This window comes from Meles meles, chromosome 1 (genome assembly GCF_922984935.1).
Source record: "Meles meles chromosome 1, mMelMel3.1 paternal haplotype, whole genome shotgun sequence".
In the NCBI taxonomy this organism is placed as follows: Eukaryota; Metazoa; Chordata; class Mammalia; order Carnivora; family Mustelidae; genus Meles; species Meles meles.
In genome coordinates, this window is record NC_060066.1 from 187,790,952 (window position 1) to 187,808,872 (window position 17,921).

The 17,921-nt window shown below is 44.7% G+C and overlaps 1 protein-coding gene across 7 annotated transcripts in view; it reads left to right on the forward strand.

The window, feature by feature from the left end:
- Positions 1-17,921, forward strand: part of INPP5B (inositol polyphosphate-5-phosphatase B) — a 48,469-nt gene that overhangs the window by 13,802 nt on the left and 16,746 nt on the right. For 5 of the 7 annotated variants that reach the window (XM_046008563.1, XM_046008573.1, XM_046008602.1 and 2 more), the window contains 3 exons: positions 14,055-14,151; positions 15,950-16,117; positions 16,976-17,077. In XM_046008563.1, the coding sequence (XP_045864519.1) occupies positions 14,055-14,151; positions 15,950-16,117; positions 16,976-17,077 (367 nt within the window). Of the gene's footprint in view, positions 1-2,814; positions 2,991-14,054; positions 14,152-15,949; positions 16,118-16,975; positions 17,078-17,921 lie in introns of those variants that run through there. The other 2 variants (XM_046008592.1, XM_046008618.1) reach the window with 2 other exon arrangements.

Consider the following 17,921-nt stretch of genomic DNA (forward strand, 5'->3'; position numbering starts at 1 on the left):
TTGATTCTTTCCATTGTTTGTAATGCTGGGTGCCCTGTGTTACAGGCTTTTCTCCAGGGTTTCCTACATTGTGCGCTATTTACATAGCTCCCCCCACCTTTTTTTTTTTTTTTTTTAAATAGACTCCATGCCCCACATGGGGCTCAAACTCACGACTCCAAGATCAGGAGTCGCTTGCTCTTCCAGCAGCCTGCCAGGAGCCGCCTAGCTCCCGTTTATCATAGAGTAAAATCCAAACTTTACATGGCATTCAAAGTCTTAACACTTTGGCTATATATTACTAGTATATATGTATTACTAACAAATCCTTTAAAATAAAAATTTGTTTATAAAAATGTATGTGAACTATTATTATTAGCAGTTACCATTTATTAAGTGCTTACTATGGGTCTGTGGGTCTCACACTGTGCCGTAAAAGTACAGTAAGAGGATATTCATTTCTCAGATGGAGAGATTGAGGCTCAGAGAGGATAGGTAACATGCCTGTGATTACTCACTGGTCAGTGACAGAGTTGAGAACAGAACTCCAGCTGTCAGTTTGAATCTAATGCTTGAGCCCTCATCCTTTTGTCTCCCCTAATGCTTCTGAAACAAAATTTTTCCTTTCTACTTGTTTTTCCTACTAATTATTCCTTTTTTCTGAGGATACCATAATGCCATATCATTGTACTGAAATTGTTTCTTTTGCTAGAAATATTTTCGGAACTTCACGTTTTTCTGATAGTTAATATAGTTTACTGGTTAAAAGCACAAACCCTGGACCCAGATTCCCTGGGTTTGACTCCTGGCTGTGCCATTTATTATTTCTGTGTTCAGGGGCAAGTTACTGAAGATCTTTGTATTTACCTTCTGGTCTGTAAAGTGCAGATAATAATAGCACTTACTGCTGGAGTAGCTGTGAAGATTAAATAAATGGAGAGCATTTAAAGCCATGCCTGGCATGTAGTAAGCCTTAAGTATTCGCTATCAATACCATTTAGGATAGTGGTACTATCACTGCCATCATTAACACAGCCTTGACTTGGATTCTGGGTAGTTGGATCTGGATCTGTTTATCTTCCTGTCAGTTGAGTGTATCTCTCTCTCTCTCTCTTTTTTTAAGATTTTATTTATTTATTAGACAGGAGAGAGATCACAAGTAGGCAGAGAGGCAGGCGGGGGGGGGGGGGGGGGACACAGGCTCCCTGCTCAGCAGGGCTCGATCCCAGGACCCTAAGACCACCACCTGAGCCGAAGGCAGAGGCTTAACCTACTGAGCCACCCAAGCACCCCAGCTGAGTGTATCCCTTGCCACTACGTGTTGCCGTTGTAGGCTGCGACAGTGCACACCGTGGCCCCCTGTGCACACAGCGCAGTGTCACTGATAAGCACTGAACCAGCTCACTCACTGCTGACAGTTTGAATCGTGAGGTATTTTTCTCCCACGGTTTTGCCGGTTCTTCTAATGTGCTGGGAAAGGAATGCAAAGGCCGGTAGCTGAGAAGATAGGAAGGGTCTTCCCAGACCTGTCTGGTAGGTGCTCAGCAAGGGTAGGGCATGGCCTCCACCCAGCACTGACAGCCACACCCCCTCACACCCGGTGGACACCATCGTTGTACTTTTGCTTTGTTATCCAGATAGACTCATAGAGAACTTACCTCTACAAATTGACAGTTTCTTCGAAGATGTTGTGCTCATGCTTGCAGGGGGGGAGACTGTGGAGGCAGGCAGATCTGGGCTTTAATGTCACTTGTGCCATTTACTGGCTTGGTTCTGTGCCCTTGGGTGCGTCTGCTCTCTGCTGTGGGCCTCAGTATCCTTATTTGCAAAAAGAAGCCAATAATTGGAAATAACAGAGAAGCACTTAGGAGGATCCGTGGCCATTAGAGGGTACTTGATAAATGGTAGGCTTTATGATCAGGGCAGTGGGAGGTTAGGAGTGTTGTGGGGGCAAATGGGAGAGGGAAGAGCACTAACTGTTCCTGCTCATCTGCTGTGTACCAAGCATTGTGCTAGGCTTTTGACCCACTTAGATTTCATTTGGTTATCCTTTGGCTTCTCTGTAAGTTCGGTGGTGTCATCTGCATTTTGCAAATAAGGAAACAAATTAAGTAGTTTGCTTGAGGTTTCATACAAGGTAATGAATGGAGTCAGTGACAAAGCCAGGGCTGTTTTAGTCCAAAGCCCAAGGCTTTTTTCCCCAAACACTCTAATTTCTCTTAGAGGGCCACACAAGTTCTATGGACAGGAAAGTCTCAAGAACTGGGAGAAATGAGACCGAGGACTAGCATGGCAGTGGGAGTGGCCTCGGGAGGGAGAGGGGCTTCCCCCTAGAGGCAGGCATGAGGGTGGCTCACACAGTTCACCTGACGGCTGAACTTGGCCGTTGTGGCTGTTTTGATGGGGCTGTTTCTAAGTGGTGGAGCCGGGAGGTGGGGAGGAGGACCAATTTGCAAAGGGCCTCATCTGCTAGTTCAACCAGTTTGTATCTTAACCTGCAGGCAGCAGTGCAGTGCTGAAAGCTTTGGAGCAGGGAGACAGGAAACCAGAGTTGTCTGGCCACCTCCAGACACAAAGCTGGGTAGGGAGAAGGGAGAGATCCTGTAGTGGGAGACTCTTGCGGTGACAAGTTGAGGAGAGGATGGCCTGGGAGAAGGCAGCCTTAGGAACGAGGCCATCGCCTCGGGGGGGCCCAGTGAGAGGGTTGAGTGAGAGGGTTGAGTGGATGGCAGGATTGTATCCCCACGGGGCTGGCGGGGACAGGGCAGGTGCAGGTGACAAGGGAGAGCTCAGGGAGAGGGTCCAGCAGTCCAATGACAGCTTTCCCTGGACAGATCAACATAGGACGCTGGGTGGAGATATAGATGGTGACAGGACTGCGCTCAGGCAGACCTGGACAGCTCCGTTTGGAGTGGACTGTGATGATTGAGGATTCTCGTGGAAGAGAAGGAGCGCGACCATCTGCACCACTCTCTCTGGCAGCCAGACGTGGCTATTTATATTTCATTTAGGTAAATAAGATAAAAATCCAGTTTCTCATTCCCTCTATAAACATTTTCAAGTATTTCAGTGGCTATTGTTTCAGGCAGTGAAGTTGTAGAACATTTCTGCCATCACGGGAAGTTCTGTCGGACTGTGCTGGTCTAGATCTTGGGGAGTACCTCCAGATAACTAGGGGACCTGCAGGGGGAAATGGAGCAAGAGGGGGAGATAGAAGGAGCAACGGAATTAAGAAATAATGTTGCTGGGGGAAAAAGAAAAAAGAAAGAAAAGAAAGAAAGAATGTTGCTACCTCACAGACAATTCTCGAAAGAAGTCTGGTACTTGGATTTGGGTTTGAATTTACTTTTTTTTCCTCCTGTGATGTCCTGTTTGAGAAAAAAGCCCCCACCTCAGGTCAGTGATAGGCCTGGCCACAAGACATTGGCATTGAGAACTTGTTTCCTGTCTTTGTTTTGAAGATGGGGCCTTCAATAGGTCTGGTTTGGCTTCTAGAGCTCCTTTTAGCCTTGCAGGGAGAGAGAGGCTCCAGTTAACCATAGGAAGAGAAGATGGCAACCATAGAGAGCAGATACACTGTTATCTCTGGTCAGTGGAGGAACCTAAGCTTAGAGAAGTTTGTGACTTGAAGTTAGTGACTTGCCCAAAGTCATAGAGCTAATGAGTGGCAGAGCCCAAAATGGAATCTGGGTCTTCGATTTCAAAGCCTGTGATAGACGTATATAAATAAAATACACATCGTAGCTAACTTTGAAAGTGCCTATAAGCAAAAAGCAAAAGAAGTCCTACCATGGAGAAATGACAACTGTCGACCCTTTGGTTTCTCCCCTTCCAGGCTCTCCAGTGTGTGTACGTATATGTCTGTAAAATGTCACCTACTTATAGGTATGTTTATAAGCCTGTTTTATATGTGCACATACACACACTCTTTTCCTTTCTGATGTGCATAGCTATGTCAGGCCATGCCCTTAACTGCCATCTTCATTCCCTTATCAGCAGTTCTGAAGTCCTAAAAGCTCCAAAGACTGAAAAAAATTTTTTGCATGTTTGGCCCAAGCTCAGTTTGGCAGTAAGACTTGCTTGGACTGACATGAGGCTATTTATAGGCTTTCTTTATCCTACCTCGTATGACTACTCCTAAGTTGTATTGTGGAAATATTAAAGTGCTCGATTCCTTGGTGTTGCCTCAGACTCTGCTGGGGGTATTATATTATAGGCAGCGTAGGTAACATATTAGCTTTCCAAAGTCCCCCAAATGTTGGGGCACCTGGCCGGCTCAGTCGTTGAGCATCTGCCTTCGGCTCAGGTCATGATCCCAGGGTCCTGGGATCACATCCTGCGTTGGGGTCCCTGCTCCATGAGGAACCTGCTTCTCCTTCTCCCTGCCCCCAAATAGTGCACTCTCTCTGTCTCTCTCTGTATCTCTGTCTCTCTCTGTGTCTCTGTGTCAAATAAATAAGTAAAAAATCTAAAATAAATAAATTAATAAAATCCCCGAATTATGAATTCCAAGGTCACTTGGAATTTGGGTTTCAGATCAGGAATTGGGGGATCTGTTTTAGGCTCTGTTGCTTTTTGGGCTAAGGAAGGGGCCTCCAGAGGCATTGTCATCTGTTTAGCCAAGCATGGGAGAGGGGGCGTGGTCTGTAAGCTGTGCAATGCAATGCACAGAATTTGCAAGAAGAACAACACTTCTGCAGTTTTATACACCAGATCAAGCTGTTACTATGGTTGACCTACTTCCTCTGTAGGTTCTTCAGGGACATAGTGTCACTTGTAGGTGTGAAAGATGGTCATCAGGAAAGCACCCAGGGGGACCTGGGTGGCTCGGTTAAGCATCTGCTGCCTTTGGCTCAGGTCATGATCGCAGGGTCCTGGGATTGAGCCCCAGTCTGCCTCCCTGCTCAGCGGGGAGTCTGCTTCTCCCTCTCCCTCTGCCTGCCACTCTCCTTGCTTTTGTTCTCTCTTTCATTCTGCTCTCTCTCTCAAACAAATAGAAATCTTTAATTAAAAACAAAATTGAGGGCGCCTGGGTGGCTCAGTGGGTTAAGCCGCTGCCTTCAGCTCAGGTCATGATCTCAGGGTCCTGGGATCGAGTCCCACATTGGGCTCTCTGCTCAGCGGAGAGCCTGCTTCCCTTCCTCTCTCTCTTGTGATTTCTCTCTGTCAAATAAATAAATAAAATCTTTAAAAAAAAAAAAACCAAAATTGAATTTAAATAAAAATAAATAAATAAATAAATAACCAGAAATGACGCTGAGCTTCCTCTCTGCTGAGTGGCTGTTTGTTCAGCGTGTGTCTACTGGCTGCCTGATATGTTCCATAAATTGTGGTGAGCCGAGGGCCACAGAGAAAAAGCAACTCCTGCTCCCAGGAAGCTTGTGGTCTAGCTAAAGAAGGGAGGCAGAAAGAGTTAAACAGTTTTGGTTCCATTATGACAAATCCTTTGCCAAGGCAAACCCTGGGTGTGTGAAGATACGAGGAGGGCCAGAGAAGACCTTTTGAAGGAGGTGAATCCTGAGCTGAGTCTGCAAGGATGACTGAAACTCACCCCATGGAGGTGGGATTGGGGGGTGGTTAGGGTCGGGGGTGTGGGTGAGGAGGCAGCATGCAAAGAGAGAAGTCGTTTTGCTGTGACTCGTTTGGGGGAGGGTGGCAGGTGATGGGGCTGGAAAGGGAGTATGGGCTAATTACAAAGGTCTTTGTATGTAATAGTCTGAGGTTTGGGGTTTATTGCACGGGTGATAGAAGTTATTGTGGGATTTGAGGCACAGGAATGACCTGCTCAGATTTGGGTTTTCTTCAAGACGATGGCAGAATGGACTGGAGAGGGGAAATAATGGAGGCAGGAAGTCACTGAATGTGCTTTCCAGAAACAGTAAGGGCCTAACTTAAGGCATGACCGTAGGGGTAGGGAAGAGGGTCAGGTATAAAAATATTCAAGAGAGAGGATTTATAGGACTTGGAGGACAAACATGGGAAGAAAGGAAAAACCCAGATGTCAGCTGTTAGATTGGCTGACAAAGGACTGGAGGTCTGAGGTTGGAAAAAGGGCAGAGTGGGAGTAGGGAAGCAGGAGAGGAGGGAGGACAGGAAGCTGTGGTCAAGAAGGAACCATGGGGCTACATGATGGTAAATTTGGCAAAGAGCCGCTGACAGCCAGCTTCCGTGCTAGATTCAGGGGAGAAGAGATTCCGAGAAGACTGCCTTGTGGCTGGAAATCCCCCAAATCATGCCTTAAAGTTTCCATGCACAGAGTGAGGAATGAAGATGTTCTTGTCCTTGCTGGACTGGGTCCTGCGGCAGACACAGCGATGTAGGTCTGCAGGGCGATTTTCAAGTCTGCTCATAGACAGCAGCTGAATCCATCGGGACACACCACTTGTCCCCAGGAGATGTCCTTTCAATCTGACTGTTGGTAGGAACCGCCCCCTCAAAACAAGATCCTTAGGAAGCACTGATGCAGGAACAGAGCTCTAACCCTTAGTCCTTAATTTGCCTTGGCCCATTGTAAGGCCCCTGAAGTTCCTACTTTGTAGACGAAGAAACTGAGACCCAAAGAAGGAACTTGTCACACAGGAAGATAATGCCACAGCTGGGCTTCAGCTTACGTTTCCTGATACTTGTTTGCATTTAACACTGTAGTAGTTACTGTAAGCCAGGCGCTGATCCAGATACCTGGGAAAGAGCATGAGGACAAGGCCCCTGCCTTCCAGAGCTTACCTTTCAGGGGCCATAGCCTCCAATAAACTGAGGAGTACTTATGAGATATGATATCAAATGGTATTAATACTAAGAGGAAAGAGGTAACAGGATTGTGGTTACCAGACAGTGTGCTGTGGCTCCCTGGCGTTTTGCAGGGAATTCACAGTGTGACACGTCAGAGTTGGGACACGTCCCACAGTGGGACATGACAGAGATACCTGTCGTGTCTGCTGGAACACTGACCTTTTAGCTCAAGGTAGTTCATAGCTTCAACATTAGATGGTGCTGCGTTCCTTTTGGTGACACGGTATCTTTGCAAAGCTGGGTTTTGGGTGGTTGCTGGGATCACAAGCAAGTACCAGGCACAAATCAATGTGGCACACTGTAGGCGGCGTCCCCTTGGATTCCAAGATTTGAGAGGGTGTGCAGTGCCCAACCTGCACACCTGTCTTCTTAGTCGGTAATTCTGGTTATTTCAAAGAAAATAGAAATAGTATCTTTTCCTCCTATTTATGTGTATTCATTTTCAAACTGCTACTTAAGTTGTTAGGAGTTAAGTAATCAGCGATATTATTTTGGCCCTAATCAGCACTGGTCGGTACTTCTTTTGGCCTAGAGGCTCTTTGAAAAAAATCACTGTGGCAGTAAGGATGCTATGGACAGAGGAATCTGGAAGCTCTGGAGTAAGGGGATAGAGTGACGTGGGGTTGGTGGGGGGGCTGTTTAGATAGGGTGGCACGGCCTCTGAGATCTGAGCAGAGCCATGAATGAAATGCAGAGTCACGCAGAGATCTGAAGGAAAAGCATTCCAGGCAAAGGGGTCTGCAAGAGCAAAGTCTTTGAGTTAGGAGTGAGCTCGACATGCCCAGGAATAGCAGGAAAGGAGATGTGGCCAGAGCAGACTGAGTGAGGGAGAGCGCAGTGGATGGAGCCAGCAGGGTGTGGGGGCCAGCTTCGGGAGGGCCTTCTCAACTCTCTCAGGGGACCAAATTTTATTCTGAGGCGTGGGAAGCGACTTGAAAGTCGTAAGCAGGGAAGTGGATTTATGCGGCATGGTGATACACCTTCTTTTCACTCTGGCCGCTCTCTAGAGAACTAACGGCAGGGGTGTGTAAGGCTGGAAGTCAAGAACAGTTAGGAAGCTGCTGTGGTGAGAGATTGCAGGTATGTTTCTGAAGGTAGACCTTGGCTGAATTGCTGATGAATTAGCCGTGGGAATCAGGTGAAGAAAGAGGAGTCACAAGCGAGTCTCAGGTTTCTGTTCTGCGCAGCGGGTCTAGTGATGGTTCTGTCTACCGAGGTGAAGAAGCCTAAGGGGGGAAGCAGCACAGAACAGTCTGGAGCTCAGGTGAAAGGCTGGAGCATGGAGACTGGGAGTGGTCAGCATGGAGGTGGTGTTTAAAACTGTGAGACTGGGGCGTCTGGGTGGCTCAGTGGGTTAAAGCCTCCTGGGATCGAGCCCTGCATCGGGCTCTCTGCTCAGTGGGGAGCCTGCTTCCCCCTCTCTCTCTGCCTGCCTCTCTGCCTACTTGTGATCTCTGTCAAATAAATAAAATCTTTAAAACCGTGAGACTAAGTGAGATCATCTAGCTGGGAAAGAGTGTAGCTGGAGAAGCCATCTCTGGCCAGGGCTTTGCCCGGGCTCATTCCTGGGGTTGGGGTGTGGGGGGTCCGTGGAGGGAAAAAGGAGCCTTCAGAAATGAAGTGTTTAGTGGGGGAGAGCATGGTTTCTATCAAGAGCTGCTGGGGGAGGTTGGAGTGGACTCAGCTGAAAACTGGGAACTGACCGCTGGATTTGGCAACATGAAGGTTGTCAGTAACCTTAACACAGCTGCTGGTGGTACAGTAGTGGGGAGTTAGGTTTCGCCTCTTGGAAGGCAAGAGTATTCACCTGCATTATCTGGACTTCTTCATGGGAGATTTGTCTTTTCTCCTCCATTTATTTTTATTTTTTAAAAATATTTTTACTTATTTATTCATTTGACAGAGAGAGCATGAGCACAAGCAGGGGGAGAGGGAGAGGGAGAAGCGTGCTCCCTGCAGAGCCGGGAGCCCAATGTGGGGCTCAATCCCAGGATCTTGGGATCATGACCTGAGCCGAAGGCAGATGCTTAACTAACTGAGTCACCCAAGCGCCCCAAAGCAAAGTTTATTGAGTGATAGTAAAGTGATAGTATAAAGCTCCCAAAGAGGCAGGGGACCCGAGAGGGTTGCCTCCATTTACTTTTTTTTAATTCAATTATTTATAGCAGTATGGATTGATGGATATTTCTTTTGTAGTTTGAATTATAATCCAATATTGCTTTATTTCATTGCTCAAACTGTTCGACCTGTGACCATTGGAGTTCTTCTGGTTGGCTCCTGTGTCCCTTTGACATACCCTCATCATTGTGGGTGTTTTTATTTTTGGAGTTTTTTTAAAGTACTTTCTTATTTTCTGACACTGGAAGATGCTCCGTCTTTCTTGTATGTTGCCTGCCCCAGTCCTAAAATAACCATATCTCAAGGAGCCCCTGTTCCTTTTATTGGAGAATGGTATTGGAAACTGAGATTGGGCATTAAAGATTGGTCCTTGCTACTACAAGGTGTGTCCTTGCTTCTAGGCCCTCTTAGCAGATGGCACAAGGAAATGTACATGTGTATACTTAAATGTGTGTATCTCTATATTTCTACATGTAACCATATGTATCTATATTAGGTAAACATGAACTCTTGCTGATGTCTCCAGTTCTAACCCATTACCACATGGATCATTCTAGCCTCTTCCCCCTGTTTATCTCCCACTCCAGCAATGAGAAACCTGGCTCCCACAATCCACTCTCCATTTTTTTTTTTAAATTTTTTATTTTATTATTATTTTTTTAAAGATTTTATTTATTTATCAGAGAGAGAGAGTGAGCACAGGCAGACAGAGGCAGAGGGAGAAGCAGGCTCCCTGCTGAACAAGGAGCCAGATGTGGGACTCGATCCCAGGATGCTGGGATCATGACTTGAACTGAAGGCAGCTGCTCAACCAACTGAGCCACCCAGGCATCCCAAAGATTTTTTATTTTTAAAAATTTTTTATTTGACAGATATCACAAGTAGGCAGAGAGGCAGGCTCCCCACCGAGCAGAGAGTCCGATGCAGGCCTTGATCCCAGGACCTTGGGATCATGACCTGGGCCAAAGGCAGAGGCTTTAACCCACTGACCCTCCCAGGTGCCCCAACTCTCTCCATTTTCTTAAGTGTTAAATTCCAGGATCCACGTATAGCGGCTTTAGAATAGTTAACCCATGTCCCTGTGGGAGACAGCGTTATCAGCTAGAGTAGAGTGCTTAGGAACAGTTTATTTTGCCTTTAGTCTTACAGATTCCACTCATTTCCAAAGCTATTAAAGTCAGCACTTTTTTCCTCTGTCCCCCCCTTAGTGAGGCTGTTTCATACATTTGTAATATAGTTAGATTCTTTTGTCATTTTCTGCATTTTACTCCAGGATCCTTTGATCTTCAAAATGATTTTTTAAGAATTTTCATACATTACTGTGTACTATAAAGTTCTGTGGGTTTTGAAACCCATGGCTAGTGTCATGTATCCACCCTTACAGCTTCTCAGAATAGTTTCACTGCCCTAAAAAGTCCCCGGTGGGGCGCCTGGGTGGCTCAGTGGGTTAAGCCGCTGCCTTCGGCTCAGGTCATGATCTCAGGGTCCTGGGATCAAGTCCCGCGTCAGGCTCTCCGCTCAGCGGGGAGCCTGCTTCCCTCTCTCTCTCTCTGCCTGCCTCTCTGTCTACTTGTGATCTCTCTGTCAAATAAATAAATAAAATCTTTAAAAAAAAAAAAAATTCCCCGGTGCATCACTTACTTAATCCTTACCCACCCACTGCTTACCATCTCTAGAGTTTTGCTTTACCGTAAGGTTGTGTAATTGGAGTCCTGCAGCGTGGAGCCTCTTCGCAATGACTTCTTTCACCTCACAATATGCGTTTAAGATTCATTCATGCCTTTTTGTGACTTGGGGCTCCTTTTTTATTGCTGAATTTTTAAAAAAATTTTTTTAATTTTTAAATTTTAAATTTTTATTTTTATTTTTTTTAATTTTTAAATTTTTTATTGCTGAATGAATATATTTCATTATATAGATAAACCAGAGGTTGTTTATCCAGTTATCTATTGAAGGACATCTTGGTTGCTTTCAGTTTTTGTGGGTATGAATAAAACCACTGTAGGAGCGCCTGGGTGGCTCAGTCAGTTAAGCATCTAACTTCGGCTCAGGTTGTCATCTCAGGGTCCTGGGATTGAGCCCTGCGTTGGGCTCTGCACTTAGTGGGGAGTCTGCTTGTTCCTTTCCCTCTTCCTCTGCCCTTCTCCCCCCTCATGCTCTCTCTCTCTCAAATAAATCTTTTTTTTTTTTTTTAAAGATTTTATTTATTTATTTATTTGACAGACAGGTCACAAGTAGGCAGAGAGGTAGGCAGAGAGAGGAAGGGAAGCAGGCTCCCTGCTGAGCAGAGAGCCTGATGTGGGGCTCGATCCCAGGACCCTGGGATCATGACCTGAGCCAAAGGCAGAGGCTTTAACCCACTGAGCCACCCAGGCACCCCATAAAATCTTTTTTTTTTTTTTAAGTTATGTGCTGGTTTTTATATGGACATAAACCTTCAAATAGATAAATATCTAGCAGTGTGATTGGTGGATCCTATGGTAAGACTATGTTTAGCTTTGTAAGAAACTACCAAACTGCTTGCAAAGTGGCTATACCATTTTCCGTTCTTACAGTCAGTAAATAAGAATTACTGTTGCTCCACATCCTTGCCAGCAACTGGTATTGTCAGCTTTTTGGATTTCAGCCATTTTTAAAGGTTTCCCAGTATGCCATTCATTAACTCCAGTCCCTTGGTTCTCTAAGCTTTAGAGTTCAGTGAGAGTAAAGCAAGAGAGGTAGAATACAGTTGGGGATTTAGTTCTCAGAAGTCATTTGGTGAACCATGGAGTTGTAGAATTCCAGAAACCCTGTCTTTCTTATTTTTGTTATATGCTAAAGACAATGGGAAGATGACCTGAGACATTCCAAAAGAAGGCTATAGACTTGAGCTTAGACGTTACGTATTTATATAAGACACATAAGGAATCCATGTTCATCCAGTATTTTCTGTTGAATTGTTGAATGAACTGCTTTTTATGTGCTGGGTGACACAGTGATGAATAAATCAGACATAGTTTGTCCTCAGTAAGCTTCCAGTCTAACTGGGGGACAAACATTATAATACACAGCAGTTGAGGCTCTAATGAGACATGCAGGGAGCTGTGGGACACCAGTCGCAGGGTATCTGGCCTGATCTAGGGGAAGTTAGAGATGGCATCTTCGAAGACGTGACCCCTATAGACCTGCTATAGACCACATGTTCGAAGACGTGGTCTATAGCAGGACTCGGCTAAGTACAGTCTATGAGCCAAGTCCGGCTCACTGACTGCTTTTTTTTTTTTTTTTTTAACAGCCTGGGAGCTAAGAATAGTTTTTATAGTTTTAAATGTTTGAAAAGAATTAAAAGAGATTCATATTTTGTGACATGTAAAAATTATGTAATCTTCAGATTTCAGTGTCCATAAATAAAGTTTTCCTGGAACACAGCCATGCTCGTGGCTTCTTTACGCTGTGACAGAAGGGTCAGATCGTTGTGATGGAGACGGTTTGGTCTACAGAGCCTCGGACATTTACGTTCGGGCCTTTTGCAGAGAAGTTTGCTCACCCCTGGCCCCGGGATGGGTAGGAGTTAGCCATGTAAAGCAAAATGAAAGAAGGAAGTGGGTTTCTGATGGGATTGTGGTGTAACTGCAGTAACTTTAATAGATTATGGCATTCAAGGGGATGGGAGGCAGAGGACTGTGGTGAGACATGCAAGTGGGCAGGTGGGATCCGGACTGAAGGGAGACTTGGCAGCCATACTGGGAGGTTTAAGTTTATTCAATGGGAAGCTTTTAAAAGGTCTTAAGTGATGTGATTAGCCTTCCTTTTTCAAAAAATCCTTTGGCTGCAGTGTAGAAATTGGGTCAGAGATGGTGGGGGTAAGAAGGCAGGCCCGGAGATTAGTTTGAAGTCATTCCAGGGAGATGTTGGTAACATGGGTAATAGGGTCACATTGGACTATATTGATTTGAGTGGCATTCAGGAAACAAAATGGAAAGGCCTTGGTGATTGGCTTATTGAAATGTCATTATTTTCACGTTTCAAATGTGTGTGTGTGTGTGTGTGTGTGTGTGTGTGTGTGTGTGTTCTGGTTCCTGTGAATGCATGGTCAAAAAATCCATGTTTAGTAATAGTCCTCAGGGCAGAATTCTTTCGTGATGGTTCATGCCTGCAGTGCTCCTTGTAACTTGTATGTTGAAGCAGCCCAGTTCTGTGGCCTCTCCATTCTGTTTTCTGTGGATGAGAGATTTGGCTTTTAAGGAGCAAAGAAGCTATTGGCAGATTACTTTTCCTTTTCAGGTTTATCTTGGTTTAACAACTGTCCCAAAGTATTTATTTATTTATTTATTTATTTAATTTTATTTTTTTAAAAATATTTTATTTATTTATTTGACAGACAGAGACCACAAGTAGGCAGAGAGGCAGGCAGAGAGAGAGAGAGGAGGAAGCAGGCTCCCTGCCGGGCAGAGAGCCAGATGTGGGGCTCGATCCTAGGACCCTGGGATCATGACCTGAGCTGAAGGCAGAGGCTTTAACCCACTGAGCCACCCAGGCGCCCCCAAAGTATTTATTTATTAAAAGTCCTTGGTTTGCTCTTTTGTTTTTGAGGCAATTTATTAACAATGACAGGCTATTCTCTAACACTTAGATCCTTCCCAGCGTCAGATCTCTGACCATTGGCTCTCTCCTCCTTGAACTTGAAGGTCCACTTGGAGTAAATGGAAATGAGATCACTATCTTATATTTCATAATATGCTGTGTCGCCTCCAAAATGCTTACTCACGTGTCAGCCATTTGATCCCGGCAATATACCTGTGAGAAGGGCAGGGCACGTCAAGTCACTGAGATTGAGAGAGGTTGGATGACTTGCCTGAAGTCAGAAGTCAGTAAATAGTAGAGCCAGTGAAGGAACTTAGGTTTGCAGCTTGCATAGTTTTTATTCTTTCTGTAAGGCACTCCATCTCTAGGAAAAGGGAGTCGGACCAGCTGAGATAGTTACGTTTTCAGAAGTAAAGATCTCTGGATGAAATGCTTGTTTTTTTTGCCCTCTCTCTCGTGCTCCACAAGGTACCACCATCCACCTTACCTGTGCTTTCAAGCATTATGTGCACAACCGGTGATTCGTAGACAACAATTGGAGAAGCTGTGGTCTCTGTGTTCAAGTCTGTGTAAGCCTGTTTTCATTCCTTCCCCTTCCCCCTTAGGTGCTTCTGACTTTGATGATTCGCGGTCAGATAAGGGAGACCTGCTTATGGACCGGAGCTCTTGTGCTCAAGATACCCCAGACAGCTTACTCACAAGGTAATGCAGCTGTCCATTCATTTGTACGTCCTAGGGCTGAAGTTCTCCTCAGTAGAGAACTGAGACCATTGCTGTGCGTGATGTAAGTTGTCCCAGGGTAGTTGGTTTAAGAAATGTTGGACATTCATTGAGCATTTACTGTGTACGCAGGCACTATGCTCTTACCTAGATTATCTTATTTTGACCTAAAAGATAGGTACCATTGTCTTCTGTGTTTTACCGCTGCAGGTGAAGAGCCTTTATATCATTTACACAAGATCCGGAACTAGCAAGTAGCCCATCTAGGATTTGAAACTGGCCATCTAACTCTACCTTAGACATCTAGAAGATTAGAAACATTTTTGTTTCTCCCTCACATTCTCTTAGGAGTTTCCTGACTCTGAAGATACTTCTTTTTTTTTTAAATTTTTAAAAAATATTTTATTTATTTGAGAGAGAGACAGTGAGAGAGAGCACGAGAGGGGAGAAGGTCAGAGGGAGAAGCAGACTCCCTGTGGAGCTGGGAGCCCAATGCGGGACTGGATCCTAGGACTCCAGGACCATAACCCAAGGGGAAGGCGGTTGTCCAACCAACTGAGCCACCCAGGCGCCCGATACTTCTTTTTTTCTGTTTTTATTTACTTTTCTTTTTTCTTTTTCCTGATGTGCTCTTATATTTAGTCTGTACACTAGTGCCACCTGCTGCTCATAGCCAGAAACAGCCGGGCAAGATAAAAAAAAACGGCTTATGTCCGTATTTTTATGCACACAAGCAGAAAGGAACAATCCCTGAACTTTAAGTGTAACTGGATCTGTCATGCTCAGTTCACTTGGAGCCTTTTTGGTTACACAGATACATTTTTACATGTATGTACTTGATGATATGATATCAGATACGTCTGTGGCCAGAGGTGGTTGCAAGGGCTCTATATCTCTTAATTCATTAAGTAATGTTCAGCAAAAGTTTCTTGCACTTTTATTGGGCTTCTGTTAGATAAATATGTCAATTTAAAAATTTTGCTTGACTTTAAATGTTGGCCTTTGAATAATTGTTAGTTTGGCTATTAAAACTACATAAATAATCGTGAAATACGAACTTTCATTGCTCTTCTTTTATTTTGGATCATTCCTGTGGGAAAGAGTTATAGTAGAATTGTCAAGTCGAAGGATCTGGATAGTTTTATGGTCTCGTTACATGAGGCAATAAGGTCTAGAAAGAGTACTGTCACATCTGGATTCTAGTCCATATTCTGCTGCCGTCCAGCTGGGTGGATGGTGCTAGATCTTATTTTTCCTATTTGGGAAAGGAAGGGATTAGATCAGAATGTCTTTAAGATCCCCTCCAATCTGAGATCTCTGTCAGAAAATCTCGGGACCAGGGGCACCTGGGCGGCTCCGTGGGTTGAGCCTCTGCCTTCGGCTCAGGTCATGATCTCAGGGTCCTGGGATAGAGCCCCACATCGGGCTCTCTACTCAGCGGGGAGCCTGCTTCTCCTTCTCTCTCTGCCTGCCTCTCTGCCTACTTATGATCTCTCTCTGTCAAATAAATAAATAAAATCTTTTAAAATCTTTTAAAAAAAAGAAAATCTCTGTACCAATGTGCTGTATGTTCAACAACACACAAATTTGCTTAATTGCACACAGATATAGTGGGTTTTTTTGTTTTTTGTTTGTTTTAGTAAATACATTTGGCTTTGGCCTCTGTTCGTCTTCTGTGACTCAGACACTTGTGTGTGGAAACTTCTAGCTTCATGTTCATGTATTTTGTCATGGCAAACTCATCAGAATGTGATAAAGTTTTGTCTGTTTGTTTTTCTAGACAGAATAAATCCAAGTGTGAAATCACCGACATGGTCCGCTCCTCCACTATCATGGTATCAGACAAGGCTCACATTTTGTCCATGCAGAAGTTCGGGCTACGAGATACAATAGTGAAATCACGTCTGGTGCAGAAAGAAGAGGATTATACCTATATCCAGAACTTCAGGTAGATAACTGGGCATACTGTTTTCAAAGCAAAATTATCATTCAGCTCTGAAATTTCAGCACTTCACCCCCTACGCTGGATTTGGAAACAGATCATTCTGCAGAATCTCACCCGGCATTCTCAAAATGATGATTTCCTTTCACTCTTCATGAACAGCCATTTAGTCTGTCTTTTCTGGCCAGGCAGGGTGGTAGGTGTGGTATAGCAGAGTCACACAGCTTACAAATGATTACGGCAGTATTTAAAGAGGTATAAAGGACAGAAGAAGGAATGATATCCTGATATTTGTGTTTCTCTTGGTCATTCCGGACCTTTGAAGGAAGTCATTTAAACTGAAGTTAGTGAAATGAAGTTAGTGTTTGGTAATCATTTTAGACAGGATTATCAAAAGTTAAATGAATAGAGGTTGCAGGATTCTGCTAAATCTTTTTAAATCCATGCACGGGGCCTGTAATACCAAGTGACATTGCTTCCAGGTATACAAACAATCCCTTATGGTGAACACTGCTGTTGCTTTCCTTCTGAAGATAATTACCAAGGTACTTTTCATTTTTCTTTCATTTCCCCAGCACACACAGGCTAAGGAATCATTTTGTGGATTATGGCTCTAATGGCTGCCAAGGCTAAATAGCAATGTTCATGAAGTTACCACAAAAGCAACAAATATCATGACAGACTGCAAGTCACCCTTCAGTGCCACAGTCCTTGGTCGACGTCCGGGATGACATGACTCAATGTCTGGAAACGTCTTAAAATTTGTTTCCAGAGAGCCTGAAACTGGGCGGAGTCAGCGTAGGATGCTTTCCCCCTCACCTCCATTGTCCTCCCAAGGGACTGATCCATTCTCTTTACTGACAGGTTTTTTGTGGGAACATACAACGTGAATGGACAGTCCCCTAAAGAAGGCCTCCGGCCCTGGCTAAGCCACGGCATCCCGGCCCCAGATGTATACTGTGTGGGGTGAGTGCTTCTCTTCTCAGTTCTGCCTCTCCAGCTCCAGAAAATATAGCTGAGGGGAAGGGACAAGGACATGAATGTATAACTGAGTTCTCACAGCAGGTAAAGGAATTGAAAAATGACCATGTGCTTAATAATAGCTGCTTCTCTGTTTGATGTTCTTCCTGGAATTAAACAAATTTCTGGCACCATTAAAGCGATGTGCTTGGATTTAAATGCTATTATTTTGTGCAACCCTCTGTTAAAATCACTACACCTCAAACTGACTTTTATCACTTAGACGTTCAGCACTTTATTGGTCACAAGGCAAAAACAGCTTTTGCTAGGGAAGTAAGGTTAGCTTTATTTATTTATTTTTAAGATTTTATTTATTTATTTGACAGAGAGAAAGAGCAGAAACAGAAGGGAGAGGCAGAGGGAGAGGGAGAAACAGGCTGCCCGCTGAGCAGGGATCCCGATGTGGGGCTCCATCTCAGGATCCCGGGGTCGTGACCAGAACTGAAGGCAGATGCTTAACCGACTGAGCCACCCAGACGCCCCAGCTTGCTTTATTTTTTTGTTTCAATTTTGTTTAGAGAGAGAGAGTGCACAAGTAGGGAGAGGCAGAGGGAGAGAGAGAACCCTAAGCAGGTTCCATGCCTAGCATGGAGTCTGATGTGGGGCTTGATCTCAGGATCATGACCTGAGCTGAAATCAAGAGTCAGACACTTAACTGACTGAGCCACCCAGGTGCCCCAGGAAGGTTAGCTTTTTTTTTTTTTTTTTTTTAAGGCTCCATCAGTCAGTCATTTTTTCTTCCATATATATTATCCTCCTAGCCCTGTCCTGGGCACTGTGAATGGGGAGG